This window comes from Nyctereutes procyonoides, unplaced genomic scaffold, assembly GCF_905146905.1.
Source record: "Nyctereutes procyonoides isolate TBG_1078 unplaced genomic scaffold, NYPRO_anot_genome, whole genome shotgun sequence".
NCBI classification, from domain to species: domain Eukaryota; kingdom Metazoa; phylum Chordata; class Mammalia; order Carnivora; family Canidae; genus Nyctereutes; species Nyctereutes procyonoides.
In genome coordinates, this window is record NW_026575134.1 from 32257950 (window position 1) to 32275925 (window position 17976).

Sequence of the window (17976 nt, forward strand, 5' to 3'; positions counted from 1 at the left end):
GACGCTCCCCCTTAAATAGCGCGCTCCGCAGCCCGCCGGCGCTCCCGCCGCGCCCGCTCGCCCCGCGCCCGCCGCCGCCGGACCGAGCCCCAGAGGAGGGGGCGTTCCCCAGGCCATGGCATCCTCCGAAGGGTGAGGGGGCTTTCCTGCGACCCCGGGCGGGGGGTGGCCCGCGTCGGCCGCGGAGGGAGGGGACGGGGTGGCGCTCCCCGGCCGAGCCCGCGCTGAAGCCCCGGAGATGCGGGAGGCGGACGAGGCTGTGCGAGCCGGCAGGGCCGGTGCAGGTGTGAAGACCAGCCCGACGGGAGGCGCCTCCCCGGCTACGTCCGAGATGCCGCAGCAGCGGCCGCGCCGGCGGCCGGGAGGGGGCACCGGCCCGGGAGGACAGCCGGGACCCGGGCCCGGGGCGCGCCGGGGCGGGGCGGGGCGGGGCGGGGCGGGGGCGCGCGGCCCTGAGGCCCGCCCGGCCTGCGCCCGCCGCACCTTGGCCTCGCCCTGCCATGGAATCTCCCTGGCCAGCTCCAAGCCCGGGTGCGAGAGATTTGGGTGCTTCCCGGGAAGAGGCGGGAAGAGAAGTGAGTTTTGGGGGGAGGCACAGGGGTCCCCAGATGCCAGCGGGTGGAGCGCGGGCTTCCCCATTCTGCCCCCGGCTTTGGTGCAATCCTCCCCGGGCCTCCAGAGGCCGCAGTTGCAGGGGGGGATGTTCCCAGCGACGAGTGACAGCCGCCTGCCTTCCTGCCCTTCGCAAGAGGGAGATGGGGCTGCAAGGGGCAAGAGGATCCCTTGAGCACTCACACCTCTAAGGAAGGGCCCAGAACAACGTCCCTGGATGGGGAAAACTTTTCTGGCTTGGTAGAAACTGAAATAGGGATCAAAGGACTGGTGTCGGGGAGGTCGGCTCTTTGGGGAATTCACAACATTGCACTGGCCCCTTGCGAGAAGTCACTGGATCCGAGTTGCCGGGAGGGAGAGCAGCTCCCCTGGGCACTGGGGAAGAATCCTTGGTGCCGGCACTTTGCATGATTTCTCTTTCTAATAAATTTTACCAATTTCTCCGGCTTGTTTTGGGGGAGAAGGCTCTCTAAGTGGGAGCAACGAACTGTGTTCCAAAGTTAGATCTTTAGATTCCCGCCTCCCAACAAAAGGAAGGTATTTCTAAAACCATCTCTCTGTGTTCAGGAGAAGGAACTCATCCCTCTTCTGTCCCCGAGAGTCCTTCCGATGGAGCCTGGCACCTTGTGGTAGCCTGAGATTTCTTCTCTCTCTTTTCATTCTAATATTTTAGTTAGCGGCATGGACTCTTTTGATTATTGTTTCTCCAAAAAAGATACTTCAGGAAGACACGTGTGTACGGGGGTGGGGGTGGGGGGTGGTACCTTGTGCTAAAACAGAGATCTAGAATTAAATATTAAGAGCCCATATGGCTCAACATGAAAGCTTTTCACTGTTTAGTCAGTCTTTTATATTAGAAAAAAGATATAAAGGCATCTCTGGCTGCCTTTGGGGGCCCTTCTAGACTTAACCCCTGCTTGTAAGGGGATCTGTGAAAGAGGTGGATGATGATTGTCTTTCAAATCCTGCACCCAACTCACTCTTTATTTTGTTAGCCAGATGGTGGAGGGAAAAGGTAAGTCAACAACAAAGCCCCCCAGAGAGTGTATCTCACCTTTGTCCGATACGAGAACTGTGCAATGATCTGACATTAACGACAGAGCAGAAGTGATTTTCAGTGTTTTTAAGATTCACCGTCTATTAATGCCATATTTGTGCACTGTGCATAGTTAAGAAAAGATAGGCTAGAAAACCCCGTGGCATTTAGGAGATGAAAGAACTGAAAAAAATTGAAAGGCCGGGCAACATATAGAAAGATCTATGACCCATTAATATTTAAGAACAGTAGCTGATGAGCAGGTGACATTTTCTGAAGCCCTGGTCTTTCTCCGTCTCTTCCTTTCTTCCAGGAGCATTTACTGAGTACCTGGGTAGACCTCACAGGGAAGGCACTCTTCGGGGATATAAGCGCATAAATAGTCTGAAAGCCGGCTTTTAGAAGGCCGGCTCCAGTTGACGACTTTATTAGCAAACTGTGCATATGGTTTGGTGAGATTCTCTTGCCTCTTCTGACATCTTTGATTAATGTGCCTTATCAACAGAAGTTCACGGAGAATCCTCAGGCGAGTTGCCTTTGTTAGCTTTTGCTTCCCACCAATGTTGGAGCTGTTTCTTTGAAACACATTGCTGAGAAGGAAGCAAAAATAGCAATACAGTTAGATGTTTTCAATACCTGTATTTTCGGTTCAACTCTGTTTGATCGAGAACGTTTGGAAATGGGAGAGCGTGGTGGACTGACCATCTGGTTACCATTCCTTTGGTGGGATAGTTACTGTCAACTACATATGCCGATTACCAAGTAGAAGCAGTAGTGACATCTTATGTTTGTTTAGCACCCCACTTGCAAAGCCCATTTGTGTATATCAGCACATTTGATTCTTCCAATGTCTGTGAAGTAGGCGGTCCAATGAAAACGGACTTTAAGAATAAAATGGCATAGAATATAATGTCATCTTCCCAGGAAGAGTCCAGAATTCGGCAGAACTTTGGGGTTAGCATCTGGAAATGTCAGTTATCATTGAAGAGTATACTAGGCACGTCTAGCGCGGGCGATCACTGTTTTTCTCTCAAACCTTTGGCCTACACATGTTGCAAATTGCCTTTTGGAATATTCTTGTCAGCCTCTGCACTTGGTCATCACCTTTCCAAAGGATACTCAAAGGCGGTTTGGTTATTTGAGGTTTCTGATTATTTGGAATTGGGATTATTAGTATCCAGTTTCCGTAAAAGTCAACAGTGGACTCTTTGGTAGTTCCCAGGCCCCGAGAGATACTCTTTTTGCAAGGCAATGTCTAATTTGATAGTTGAGCACTTTTTTTTTTTCTGGCTCCCCAGAGGTGGCTAGAGCTACGGTTTTAGGTCCTTGACCCAAATTGGAAAGAGGTTATAAGTAGTTGGTGGCAGACAGTGTCAATGAGGGACTGAGTTATATTGGAGCGCCTAGATGCTGTAGAGGTGGATGTTTTAGAAATATGTTCTGGGGGGTGGGGGGCGCGAAAGACTTCTAAGTCTCCGTGTTTGTCAGGAACCCACAGCGATCCGTCTTCTGATCAGTTCCCAGGAGCCAAGGGGTCAGGGCGAAAGCCAACCACAAGGGCTTGGATTTCAGTGTGACTAAGAAAGCGAATGAAACAGAAAACTGCTGACAGCAGAAAAACCCTGGCAAGGGAGACCTCTGGATTTATTATTTCAAGCAAACAAAAGCAAAACCTAACGATTGCCTTCTCCCCGCTACCCTCGGGAATAAGGTTGAGGGCAGTGGGAGGAAGAGCTCACATGGAGTAGACTGAGTGGGGGGCGTGGGGTTTGGGGTCCAGAGGGGTTTGCAGATTGCCTGCCTCGGGCTCTGCTGCCATATCCATTTCTCATTTTGAAGAATCTAAAAATCAGCCTCCTTGGGTAAAATAGATAATAATGGAATTATGAAAAAGCCACTTCATGTTTACTAAGACGACCTCCTGGGAGTGACTGGAAGCTCAACTCTAACAAGAAACAATTTCAAATTCCAGATGAAACTGGATTTCCACCGAACGAAGTGGAAGAGCCAGGGTGTTAAAAACCAAAAAACAGGTCTGCCCGTCGGTATCAATGGCTACTTCTTTTGCTCTTTTATATAACACGATTAGGTGCTGTCTCCTTTCGCTTCGCATTTAAGGGAAATGTCAGACAAGGGAAAGTCTTTAAGTGATAGTGCTGTGGTTGCAGAAACCAGCAATATTTAGCAGCTAAGTGTGAAATTTCTGGGTCATTGTGCCATAAATCCTACAGACCCAGGATTGCAAAGCTTTACACAGTTTGAAGCTCAACACGGGTTGATTTCAATATAAAATCCCCCTTCCTACCCTCCTCTATGACTGTATCACCAATGCCCAGATGTCTGGTTTTCCCCCATTTAGAGGCAAACTAAATTGTTTTCCATGCTGATTTTACCCCCTTGGGACTGGCTGCTCCCTCCGAACTCACTGAATCTACTCTTCGTTTCAATGACCTGCTATGATTATTTTAATCAAATAAAGACGCCAGTAATTAAAACCTAGCAGTAGTGGGCCAAAGTGTCACTCGGAAGACAAAATTTTAGTTTTGCTTGCGTTTTAAGAACTTGCCCTTGAAGTCTGAAAAAAATCTAACAAATGCCGTAGACTGCCTTGTTTGCTGACTTCTCTACATGCTCTTAACAGCTTGTTGGGGGCAAGCAGGATGCTTCATAGCAAGGGTTTTAGAATCCAGATTAGGTCAAATCTCTTTATTTATCGGATCCTGTGCTTGCTCCCCCCCCCCCCACCGCCCGCCCCTCACCCCGCAAGGCACCAAGTGCCAAGTCCTTGGAATGAATTCTTTAAAGGAGTGTTTAAAAATACCTCATTGCTCCATCTCCACGTGCTCCACCATTGATTGGAGGCAGATGGGCCGCATATTTATCAGTAGAGTAGAAAAGGACTCGCATCTTGTTATAAATCTGTCTGGTTGGCTTCAGAGGATGGCAGGGCAGACAATGGGCCAGCGGTATCAAAGGCAAATGGGGAAAAGGGAAGATCCTTAAACTCTTCAAAAGAATAACTCATTTTCTTAGTGCTTTGCCGCCCCCCTCACCACAACCCGCCCCCAGATGGTTGTTTTTCAACAGTGTGGATATTTATTTACTTATCTTTCATCGATGTATTTATTTAATTTTCCGCGTAGGCGAGCAGATGCGACAGCTGTCTGCTGAGCCGCCCCCTGGTGTTTTTGGCAATCTTGGTAGCTACTTTGGATTAAGCATGAGCAGAGCAAGGGTTGTCCTTTAAAAATGGGATGAAGGGAATGAGCTCTATTTCGGTGGCTGGACTTGGCCTGTGTCAGTTTGGACTCCCTCTAGGATACACGACGGTACTTGTTAAAGACCTCAAATGACGTCCCTGGAGACCAGGAGGGCGATGTTTCCCCTCCTGCACACCCCTGTCTATTAGAGGCATCATTTAAATCACCGAGAGGACTTTCTTCTGTTACATTTGGTCAGGGGTGCCATCTGTGTCACTTGCTCTTCATAATGTGGCATGGGACTTTCTCGTGTGCTCCTGACATCCCGGGTCCCCAGGCCCTGTGCTCTCGGGATCACAGAGGCGGTGGCAAGGCTGGAAGTGGGTCTGAGGCTGGTCTGCATCCCAGGCGCGGCCGTTCCCGCAGCCCGGACAAGGTACTGGACCGCTGTGGCCTGTATGCAGTCCGCAGGCAAGTGTGTTTTGGCTTACATGGGATTTTGAAAACGTTAGGATGATTTGCCTGTACACCTGTTCCACGTAAAAAAGGAATCCTGATTCTGGCTTCTCGGAAACATCGGGAAATCTGATGGCAAAGCATCTGTCCTTTTGTTTTGGTACAATGGATTGAGTGATCACAGCCCTGCATTGTTTTAAGCGCTCTCTATGTATTAATTTATTTAATCCCCGCAGCAGTGTGAGGCACCAGGACTATTATTAGCTCCATTTTATAGGTGTGGAAACTGAGGCATAGAAAGATTAAGTAACTTGCCCAAGGTTTCGCAGTTTGCAAGTGGCAAAGACAAGCTGTAAACCCAGGCAGCCTGGCGCTGGCACCCTTGGTCCTAACCATTGGGTTACACTGCTTGGTTCCACACGGTTGAGGTCAGCTGGGGCCAAGTGGCTGTTCTCTGAGATAGGGCCTGCGCCTTCCAGATTGGACACAGTCTTTTCTGAGACTCTGGGTGCATGTGGCCTGCTTGACCCTTTACCTCTCTAAGGCAGCCTTTGAGACAATGAGTTTGAGTTCTGGCCTCTCACGGTGTGCCACTGCCCAGTGCTTGCAAATCGGCAGAGTTCTTCAAAACCCCATCTCTACAACACACAAGGTAATTCCAGTAACTTTTTCTTGCTAACTCTTTAACCGCTACCTTCTTGTTAGTTCCTTTAACTTTGCCCTGGGTTGTTCTTAATGATGAGCTCTTTTGTAATTATTGGTTCTCAGGATGGCAATAACGCAGTCTTATCCAGAAACCGCCAGGGCATGACCGCATGGGTCCCATCCTTTGGAACACGGAACCTGGGGCATGTGCTTCTTAGTGGCAGATGTAGCTGAGTATTTTATGGCTCTGGCATTTATCCTTTCCCGTATGATTCCAACTATAGCCGTTTAGGGTTGTGATTTCACTTACCCACTTTCTTAAAACAGCTATTACCCTGCCCTTTTAGGAGTAGGGCTGATGTTGTCATTGTTGGTTTTTTTTTTTTTTTTGTAACATATACAAACAGTGATGAACTAGAGTTGCCTTTTAAATTGAGGAGACATTTTTTCAGAGGTCATATTGCTGTGTTTTAAGCACAGTTTGCTGATCACTCAATAGGTGGCAGTAGATGTCTGCACTGGTGGTTTGACTCCCTTTGGAAGCCCTTGGCTTCTTAAGGATTCCAATCCCACAGCATTCCATTGTTTTTTTCATTGAAAAAAAGAATGTCTCCCCCAAATATGTCATTTGGTATTTGTGAGACAATTGTCATGTATCGACAATGTTCATAGATACCACCATAAACAAATATAAATGGGACCATTCATTTGAATGTATTCCAAGTCTGTCTGGCTGCATATATATATATATGCATATATATAATTATATATACGATATAATTATATATATAGGATATATCATTATATATATGATATAATGTGTTTTCATTACATTCTATGGAATCTTATGCTCATTTTACAGATGGAGAAATTGAAGCTTGAGAAATTTTGATTTTATGCTGTTATCAGGTGCCTTTTATTTTTAAATCTAATTCTACTGAGTTTCAAAGTATCCACATTTTGCAGTTAATTCACATTTCCTTAAAATTTCACAGTCCCTCCTTATGTTTGTTTGTTTGTTTTAGCTCCAGTGGGTGTCTCCAATCATTTTGGTCAAAGGGAATAAGATAGCAAAGTGTGCTTGCAAGAAGAGATGATGAAGAATTTAAGAGACAATGTACAGGAAGGATGGCAGTGATTACAGAGAAGTTAACTTATCTTTGAATGGAGATGTGGCATTAAAGAAGATGCCACCATTAAAAAAAAAAGGGAATAAGTTTAGGCGACTGAGAACAATGATCAGACCCCAGCTTGTAGACATCAAACTGTAGAATTTCAAATAGAAGAAGCAGGTTAGTGCACGAAGGGAGATAGGGTAAAAGAAGACAGATAAAGCAAGGAAAGCATTCTTTTCTGTTAGGCATCAGGCCAAGCCAACTGCTGCAGACCAAATTGTATTTTTGTTTTTATCTCAGTCTTTACTTAAAAGAGCAGTTGTGATCTGATAACCAGCTTTGTTAGGAAAGTGGATAGAAGTCAACATGAACAAAGCACAATTAGATAAGCTTGTCTAGAGGTGAAATGGATGGATATCAGCCGACAATACTCATCGCAGACACTCGGAGGGGACTCATGGTCCCTGGGGAATGGGTTTAGCTATTATTTTTTATCTTTAGATGCAACATATGGTCTGGGAAAAGTGTCAAAAATGAAGTTGAGACTAATTTCTAGGAATGGCATTAGAGAGTAATGGAATTATAGACTGAATCTATTTCCCTGGTGTTTCTCTGGGATTCAAAGTCATCAATCAGGAGACATTAGTAAAATCATCATAGAATTGAAGCTCTGAAGGGATCATCGATTTTTTGATTGTGATTAATTGCTCACATTTCAGATGGAGAACTAATCATTTGTAGAAGTTTATCTATTAGTCTGAGAATATTCAAATTTGAATTCTCTTCAAGACATTGATACATTGGGTTTGCTGCTGGTTGGTCTGGGGAGCGCTGTGAGGTGGAGACTTGTGTTCATGGAGTTTATTGAGGGGAGCTGTCACCATAAATCCCTGTGGAAGAGGGAAAAGTAAGGGTGGTCCAAGGGAGAAATTGAAACAGTCGCATCAAACGACTCAGCCCATCCCACAGGAAGCTCTGGTGCAGGGATGTTTCTTCAGAGTGATCTTTCTACCACTGCACCAACCAGTCACCGAATCTGGGCTGTGCTTGGGCAGTGGGCATGGCCCCGGGTGAATACTGTAGGGCCAGGGGAAAGGCTGTAGAGGGTGCTATAGTAGGTAACTGTCACTTAGCAGCACTGCCAGCAGCTGTGGAAATAAATCTTACAATCCTGAAGGGTGCAAGGATGGGAATCTCGGCAGCACACCACAGCATCCGTTAGTGACTCCAAATTCAAACATTTGAGAGATAATCAAATAATGGGTACAGTTGCCTTCGGTCTGAATATCCAGGCCTCCACAAAGCTATTATCTGGAATAAAATACTATACCTTAAAAGAATATGTGGTTGGGGGGGAAAGGATGGGGAGAATGAGTAGGGATCACGTTACCCAGGTTTAGCGGTGCCCCCCGCAGCCCCCAGAGACAGATGTCAGAAGCCCTTCTCTTCACTCCAGATCCGCCAAGAGCATCTGGTGCAACAAGAGGATGAGTATCTGAAATTGCTGCCTAGGAAAGGGTTCTCAACTCTTGTTAATGGGAAGGGCCAGAGAAAGCAATAGATAAATATATTGGGAACCAGAGAATAGCTATTACTGATACTTCCAGTGCTGACAGCAACCATTTCTATGTTCCTCCTAGTGTGTTTCCCATGGAGTCCTTGCCTTGGGAAAAGGTGGGCAGTGAACTGAATAATCCCTTTGTGGAGCATCCGCTGCGTTGTTCTGTTGATTCAAGAATGCAATGCATTCCATCAATCTGCAGGCAAAGGTGCTTTTATGTTGATATATCTCAGCTCTATTCCTTCGGCAAATATTTTGTTCAGAGGTGAAAGAGCACTTTTGTGCATAATCTAAGGCCTTGTAGACCTTAGACTTCTATGGATGTTTCCCCTTACTCTCTCATGTTTCGCTGACTCTGCTCTCTGAGACCAGGACATTGATTATGGACGTGCTTGTGTTTTTATTAGCACAACTTAATTCAAACGGCTTAGTCGTACAACAGTAGAAGATAAAACAAACCGATGTTGAAAATTGCCTTTCTTTCTTTTCTTTACCTGCTTTCAAGAGTTTCAACTCTGTTATTTACTATAGGAAATAGATACTGTGCATATTTCCAGTATTTGGATAAAGACAATACTGTATTCAGTCAACAATCCATTTTGTACATAGAATTTAACTACCAGCCAAATACCAGGATGTGAAGGATTCACTGTTGTCAAAGAAATTATTTTTAACAAAAGATTTTAACCTTTTGTCCTCTGGATCAGTGGCTCTTTCCCCCATAACAGTGATAACAACAACAACAACAAGTGCAATTGTTAAAAAACCAAAATAAAAAAAAAACAATCCCAAAAAACCCAAACTTCAAATATTTCAGAATGGCATAAAATAAAGAAGTAAAACAATGCCTCCTACCTCAACCTTGTTCTCTAGACTTACTCATGATTTGGCCTGTCCTTTGAGACATTTTTTCTATGTCCATATGAACATTGTATTGTTAATGTGTAAATTGCACCATCCTATACGACTGTTTTACAACTTGGTTTCCACTTAATACCTCCAGGTATATATGCGTCTGTTAATATATCTGGTAATAGTCTGCCATATGGCCATGTAATGATTGATTTAATCAGTCCCTGGCCGATAGACATTTAGGTTCTCTTCAAGTCCTTGTTGTCATAACAGTGTTGGGTGGAATATGAATTGGAAGGGAGAATGAGGCAGGGATGTGGAGACCAGTTAGGATTCAGGAGACAACAGTGATCCATAGGGGGAAATAATGGCCCAAATGAGGGCATAGGGATGCATTTGCATTACCAGGTTCTAGGGATATTTAGAAGGACTCAGTGACCAAACATAAGTAGTGGGAGAGCAGGAGGGATCTCTTGGATTTCTGGCTTAAGCAAATGGAGGTGGGAAAGAGTGCAGAAAAGGAATTCAAGAGAGAGATGGCAAGTTTGAAGGGGAAGATAATTCAGTTCAGCACACTGGGTTAGAATTTTTTTGGGGGGGCACCTGGGTGGTTCAGTGGTTGAGTGTCTGCCTTTGGCACAGGGATCCTGGGATCGAGTCCTGCATCAGGCTCCCTGCGGGGAGCCTGCTACTGTCTCTGCCTCTCTCTGTGTCTCTTATGAATGAATAAATAAAATATTTTAAAAAAAGAATTTTTTGGTGGGGCATCAGGTGGGGATGCTTACTGAGCAGCTGGATATAAGGGCTTCTGGGCATCTTGAGGGAGTGACATATATGATTACAGAAGTAAATGAGCTCACCCAGAGATAATGAGGCTAGAAAGAGAAATGGGGGTGGATAGGTGCTGAGGGACAAATCCTGGGCTGCTCCTACGTCCGTAGATGGGCAGCGGGGGGTGGAAGGATGATTCAGGGTTCACAGGATTCTGAGAAATAAGGAGGAACATAGAAGAGAGCAGGTGTCCAGACGGGGAGGTGGGGCCACGTGCTATGGGGAGGTAAAATAAGGTAAGTCCTGAAAAGTATCATTGGGTTTATCGATTTCAAGGCAATCACTGACCTGTTCCAGAGCAGGGTCAGCAAAGGGGTGGCTACCGGGACCACAGTGGTGTGGGTTGAGAATGAATAGAGAGAGAAAAGGAATGTAATTTTTTTTTTCAAGAGTGGCTATCAAGGGAGGAAGGGAGTAGGAAAGTAGATGCAGGGGAGGTTGCATTTTTGGCTTACTCGTTTCAGTCTTAGGATGGGCGCAATGTAAGCATGTTCATGTACTAAGGGAAGGTTCGGGTAGCGATGGCGAGGTCTTCTCAGGTACCCTCTGTGGAAGCTGGTGAAAGGAGGAGTCAGGACGAGAGGGCAATTCATTGCTCGACCTGGAGATTCCTGCCGGGGAGGGGAGGGCAGTGTGGCTCTGTGAGTGCTTGGCCACAGTTCCCATAGACTTCCTGTTTGCCCAGTCCCGTAGCCCACAGCGTAGGGAAGGACAGCTCAGGACACAGGTGGACCAAAGGGCACCTGCCTGGACTGGCGGATCTGTGCCTGCCACTCTGGTGATACGCCATGGAGTGACAGATGGGGCAGCCGGCTAGAGCGGGGTCGATTATTTAGTAGTGATTGTCTTTAGTTTTTAAGGTTTAACTTCTGGAAGTCTTTCTATGTCTCCTGAGCTGGGATTCTTCTCCTCCCCCACCCCACCCCCACCTAATTGTTCATTTGTAGTCTCGTGTAGCTGGTGAAATGTTGTTGGACTCATTCTTGATCTTCATTTTCTCCGCTCTGTATTCTCTTTGGATCTCACCTCTTGGGCCTTTTCACATCACAGGCATATTGCCAAGTCTAAAATGTATATTTCTAGCTCAGATCTCTTCTCCAAGCTCCAGATTCCTAGATCCTATCATCTAATCGACGTCTTCCTTTGTGCAATGCACTGACATCTCCAAATTACTGTGCCTGCAGTGGAACTTCTGATATTTCCTCCTTCAGACTTAACCCTACGCCGCCCCGCTAAGTGTCTCCCATCTCAGTAAATGGCACCAGCATTCATCTGGCCGTTCAAAGTGAACAGTGTAGGTGTTAGCCCTATTTGTTCTTTTTCTTCCATCAGCCCCAACCTACACGCTTTCTCAGTCCCATCTCCAAAAGGCACCTTTGCCGCGGCCCTCACATCAGCTCGGACAACTGCCATTGCTCGGCTGCAGGCTCCACAACCTTCTACCTTTGGGTTCCTCAACTACCCCCATGGTCTTGTCCACCACCTTAGGGCCCAGTCCTTTGGTCGGGGCCACCTCCTACCTCCACCCCCAGTCCTTCTTTCACTGGCAGGTGCTCTCTTAGCCTAGAGCACCCTTCAGTCCTCGATGCAAACACCATTTCCCAGAGAGGCCTTCTCCCATCACTCCAGAAACGAGGCCCCCCTCTCGTTTGCTTCCTTCGTGACATCAGTTATAGTTTTGTAAATATTTTATTTATTTACCTTTTGCTTTGCACCTGCCTCCCCACCGGAACGTTAGCACTCCGGCGGCTGGTCCATCATTGCATCCCCCCCCCCCGCCCCCCAATGCTGACACTGTGCACTCCATGAACATGCTCATCCGCCTCATCCAGTCTGGGGACGTGGGAAGGCTTCTCCCATTTGAGCTGGGAGTCTGTTCCCTTTACACTGGTTCAGCCCTCTCTCATGCACTTCGTGCTAACAGGTGTCGTTAGCGTGTCTAAAGCTTGTCTGTCTGCTTGCCATCCTCTTGCCTCAGTTTACTACCATTGCCACAATGCGTGTGGGTGTAATCGCCTTGTCTAGCTTGGGAAGGAGACCTGCTAGGGCACCCAGGGTCCAGGAGGGGATGATGGTTTCAGGGAGGTGTCCGGGCCAAAGTGGAGAGAACACATCCTTTTGCTTCTTGGGGCACATCTTCTCTTTTTTAAGGTTCTGGTGGTCAGTTGAACCCCCATGCCCAGCGGTCAGTAACCAGACTTTGGACTGGTCCGTAGTGAGGGGGTTCAGGGAGGTTATAAGAAAAACTCGCCGGGCAGCAGCTCATCTTGTGAAGCCACAGATGGACGGGTCGTAACCAGTCCTGCGCCTCTGCTCTTGTCTGGGAAAGATGACAAAGTCCTATCGCTGCTGTTATTTTTAAATGCAGTGACGTTCCATCAGGGGTGACTTTTGAACCCCAGCCCCCCCCCATCTTCCCCAAGGATCACCTGCCTCATCTCGGAAGGAGGTCTTTCTGTTCCTTTTCTTTGCGCCTTGTGAACGAACACAAGGAGAAGCTAGCATGACTTTGATATTCGGATACAAAGAAGGATTTCTTAATGTCCAAGATGGTGTTTATATTGCATCGGTGAATAAAACCCAGGCTCAGTAGTCCAACTGCCTTTGGAACTGATTTAGAAAAAGAAGAGTTGCCCGAGGCTGACAACGTTACTGTGAAATTGATGCTTTTTAGCTTTTTTTTCATGATAGTCACACAGAGAGAGAGAGAGGCAGAGACACAGGCAGAGGGAGAAGCAGGCTCCATGCACCGGGAGCCCAACGTGGGATTCGATCCGGGGTCTCCAGGATCGCGCCCTGGGCCAAAGGCAGGCGCCAAACAGCTGCGCCACCCAGGGATCCCGCTTTTTAGCTTTTAAAGAGATTCTCTATGTATTTCATCATTCCCCATAGAGTTCTCCTCTCTGGGCTTCCTACTGTGGTTGGCAAAAAAGAGGCATGAGTCTAGAAATAATAAATCTTGTGGTTGGTATCAGTGTTTTCCGAAATAAAAAGGTTTGATGTTTCTCTGTTTCCCGAGGTGACTGCTCTGGAGCTTTCTGGTGGTGGGACCCGTTGAAGGGTATTTGTTGTGCCCTGGGCGGGGGGTGGGTCAGAGAATAAAAACCCTGTCTGGCATCTCCTTTCTTGACTCTCAGGAAGAATTCTGGGATTGGGGGACGGGCCACTTTGTGAAACCCCCTTCCTGAGCCTTGTGGGAAAGTCTTCAGCTGCAACCACCCTCCTCATCCTTAATGGCAAAGGCCGGATCCCACCTGGATTCGCAGCCGGGGGCATTCAAACTGCAGTGTTTGAGGTCAAAGTAGACTCAAAGCAGGGCACCGTGCTTTCTGGTTTCCGCAGGCCTGAGAGTCTCTGTTAGTTGGGAGAACTCAGTGCACACGGGTCATGTTTTTTACTTTATTTGCTTTCTCTTTCCCTCTGAAGACTCTCAGTGGGTTTCCAGGAAAGTAAACCCCAGATGCCACACAAATGTCACATGACTGTCAGTTCCCCAGCAATCGGAAGGGCCAAAGCATTGTGTGCAGCAGGGGGCACTGTGGAGCCCCACGTAGGCTCTCTGCAGGCCAAGGATCATTTTCCTGCAGCTCTGAAGCAGGAGCCAGAGGGCGAATTGTCCCGTCCCAGGCCAACACCAGCTGTGAGCTTGGTTTGAAAGAAAGGAAGCCCTACTGCTTTGATTATTTACATTCCAAGTGACCTGGAGTTGTTAAGTTTCTCAGGGGACCAGAGCTCCCTGGACCCCAGGGCCACCCCTGGTGCAGGAGGTTGAGAGAGAGTTGACAGCTGTCTCCTTCACCATCCTGGTCCTTGTCCACGTCATCAGCCACCTGGCTTCTCCTGGGGAGTCATCGGTGCCGATGGAGAAAGATTCGCTGGTTCCAGAGCTCGGGTAGGTCCAAACTGGTTTTGTGTGGGTTGTTGACAGACTTTTAAGGTGAAGGGGCGACCATGGGGGAAAGGAGAGGCCTCTAAAGAGGGAGAAAAAGACACCTAAGGGGTTGAAAGGTACATTTTGAAAGAGTTGGAAAGGCCCCAAAATAAGCAACACCAGAATGGAAATAGGAAAACAGTTATCCTTCTTTTCAATAGGCTTAACCAGGGACACCTGGGGGTGCTCAGTGGTTGAGCATCTGCCTTCTGCCCAGGGCATGATCCCAGGGTCCTGGGATTGAGTCCCGCATCGGGCTCCCTGCAGGGAGCCTGCTTCTCCCTCTGCCTGTGTCTCTGCCTCTCATGAATAAATAAATAAAATCTTTTTTTTTTAAAAAAACAGTAAGTTGAACTAGCTACCTCGGAAGTCCAGCTTGTGTTCCAATGCCGTTGGAAGCGGGCAACAAAATTAAGGTAGGCGTGAAAATGCTGAATATGTGTTACAGGGCACACTCCCTTGGGAGGCAGCCGGACAGGACTGAGACTTAATTCCATACACTTGTCTAAAAGGGTTACTTCCCTCTCTACCTTTGAGCCTAGCTGCTGAGGCCGGCCAGGGAGATGAAGACGTTCTCATGTTTTCCAGGAGCAGGAATATCCCGGTTCCATCCAGCTGTGACTTTGGAGCCACATCACAGGGAGTTTGAAATTAACCTTTGAGTTTCTCACGTCAGGGAGACACCGGGTGTTTGTTGAATGAATAAATGAAGGCAGTCATGAAACTCACTGAGTTTTGTTTTGTTTTTAAAGATTTTATTTATTTATTCATGAGTGACACAGAGAGAGGCAGAGACACAGGCAGAGGGAGAAGCAGGCTCCATGCAGGGAGCCTGACGTGGGACACGATCCTGGGTCTCCAGGATCAGGCCCTGGGCTGAAGGTGGCACTAAACCACTAAGCCACTGGGCTGCCCTGAGTTCTTTAATGTAATAATTTCTGATTCCTCTTTCAAGAGAATCTTAGGTTGAGTACAAAGAAAGAAATACAGGGAGGCTGGGCCAGTTTCATGGGCACGTGATGGGCAATAGCACAGGGCCTGAGCTCAGAAGGGCCCTCGCTTTGCTTTGTTTAATGCTCTGCAGTCACCGTCTTGAAATTTTTTTTTTAAGATTTTATTTATTTATGAGAGGCACAGAGAGAGGGAGGGAGAGGGGGAGGCAAAGAGAGGCAGGCTCCATGCAGGGAGCCTGATGCAGGACTCGATCCCGGGATGCCAGGACCATGCCCTGGGCCGAAGGCAGGCACTAAACTGCTGAGCCATCCAGGGATCCCCCTTGAAGTTCTTAATAATGAGGGGCCTTGTGTTTTCAATTTGCACTGGGTCTTGCAAATTATGGGGCCAGTCCCACAGGGAAGCCACATGTGTGCGGGCCTGTATGAGATACTGTTAATGGTGATGGAGAGAATGACCTTGAGGATACCTTGTCTCTTGCAGGCCACTACAATATTCCAATAACGAGGCTTTTTGCATGAAACAGCTTCTGGGAGCTGGTGTTGCACAGTGGTTAAAAGGGAGCGTTTTATTTTTTTTAATTTTTATTTATTTATGATAGTCACACAGAGAGAGAGAGAGAGAGAGAGAGAGAGAGGCAGAGACACAGGCAGAGGGAGAAGCAGGCTCCATGCACCGGGAGCCCCACGTGGGATTCAATCCCGGGTCTCCAGGATCCCGCCCTGGGCCAAAGGCAGACGCCAAACCGCTGCGCCTCCCAGGGATCCCAAGGGAGCGTTTTCTACTCAGAGAGACCCACGCACAATTTTCTGTTCCTCCACTTACGAGCGGGGATAGCTTCTGGGAAGTGAATGAACCTCTCTGAGGCTCAGTTTGTCCCTCAAGTAGAGACAATAGCAGCCAGTTGATAGGGTTTGGGAAGGAGGAGGGCAGGATGTGAGCACAGCACTCCGGGTGGTGTCTGAGGCGAGGCGGACACCCTGTGGCGATGACTGTCATCCTTCTTGAAATAGCGTGACTGTGGGACTTTTAGCCTGTTGAAGTTAGCGGAGGCTATCCATCCGTCTCCTGACTTTGCAAATTAGATAGTTAACACTCAGCACATACCCACAGGTATGTTGGCTAATTCTTTCTCCCGGAGCCACAGGTGATAAGATTAGAAGGTAGGCCCCGGACTGCTTTGATCTTATGAGTGGTGGTGTTTGGATTAGCTTAGGTTTGTTTGAAGACTTTTCTCCTATGTGCTTTCAACCCTGGAACTCATGACTTCTGACTCGAAATGCGTGGTGGCTTTTCCAGCAGGCCTCCAGCCGTCTGGCACCAGCCAGGCGCCCTACAATTCAGTTCAATTCTGACACTTACCTACCTGGAATTGGCCTCAGGGCCCACGAGCAAGGGCCTGAGTCCCACCAGACTGCCCCCACTTGGATGCCGGTTGGAAGCCCATGTTGCAGTTCTGACCCCCTCGCTGACCCCCAGCCGCCTTCCCAGGTTTGATAACCTGACAACTCAGGGAAACACCTCACTTATGTGTCCCAGTTTATTAGTAAAGGACACCGCTCAGAAGCAGCTAAATGGAAATGCATAGGTCAAGATATTGGGGAAGGGACATGGTGTCCTCTCTGGGCGCACCAAAGTCCCAGCACTTCAGTGTGTTCACCAGCCCAGAAGCTCCTGAAGCATCATTTAAGGCCTTTCTTTCTTTTTTCTTTTTTTTAAGATTTTATTTATTCATTCATGAGAGACACAGAGAAAGAGGCAGGCTCCAAGCAGGGAGCCCAATGAGGGACTCCATCCCAGGACCCCGGGATCACGCCCTGAGCCAAAGGTAGACGCTCAACCGCTGAGCCACCCAGGTGCCCCTCTATGTGATTTTGAAGGGAAATCAAGTAGTTAGAAGGACTTCTGTAGGGTTTTTTTCCTTTTTTTTTTTTTTAATGTTATCTCTGTTAAGTTTTCATGGGACTCTGATTTTTCAGGGATGTACCTAGATGATTTGTGGTGGGAGTAAGCCATATTAAGGTATGATTCTGTAAGGGTGGAGAGTTTATCCGTGACAAATTTATTCCTTATGCATGAAATCCCATGCTGGCTAGATACAAACAAGATTAAAAAAAAGTTCCGTAACACATATTCTGTCACTAACCAGCTATAAATATCTTTAACATTGGTATGTTTCATTTCAGACTACATGCATATTTGCATATCAATACATTTTTAATAAAAAGGGAAGCATAGGGCAGCCCGGGTGGCTCAGTGGTTTAGCACCACCTTCAGCCCAGGGCGTGATCCTGGAGACCTGGGATCGAGTCCCATGTTGGGCTCCTGCATGGAGCCTGCTTCTCCCTCTGCCTGTGTCTCTGCCCCCCCCCCCCGTCATGAATAAATGAATAAAATCTTTTTATTTTTTTAAAAAAGGGAAACATAGCCTATAGATTGTCCTATAAACCAATATTTTGACTTGGCAATGTGTTATGAACATCTGTTAATAAATTTAGACGAATAAATGTCTTTTTTCTGCAGTTGGTTACCCCCCGCCCCCCGTCTTGGCTCTTTATATGTACATGTCCTCTTTTACATTCCACATCAGTCATCTGTTGAGATGATCACATTCTTTTTGTTTCAGGGCTTTTGCACAACATTCTCATGAGTTCCTTTTCTGTAACTGTGCAGAGTTCACATTGTGTTTCTAAGGGGTTAGCTTTCCTCTAACAAGTGCTTTTGGGGGGGGGGGGAAGGTGGCTCTCTGTGTTACTGGAACAGGCTTCTTCCTTTTTGCCCTG

The 17976-nt window shown here is 47.4% G+C and overlaps 1 protein-coding gene across 2 annotated transcripts in view; it reads left to right on the plus strand.

Moving 5' to 3' along the window:
- SLC1A2 (solute carrier family 1 member 2) overlaps positions 1-17976 on the plus strand; it is a 151437-nt gene continuing 133461 nt past the window's right edge. Inside the window, exon 1 of one of the 2 annotated variants that reach the window (XM_055300792.1) lies at positions 1-132. In XM_055300792.1, the coding sequence (XP_055156767.1) occupies positions 116-132 (17 nt within the window). In that variant the 5' untranslated portion in view covers positions 1-115. Of the gene's footprint in view, positions 133-554; positions 576-17976 lie in introns of those variants that run through there. The other variant, XM_055300798.1, reaches the window with a different exon arrangement.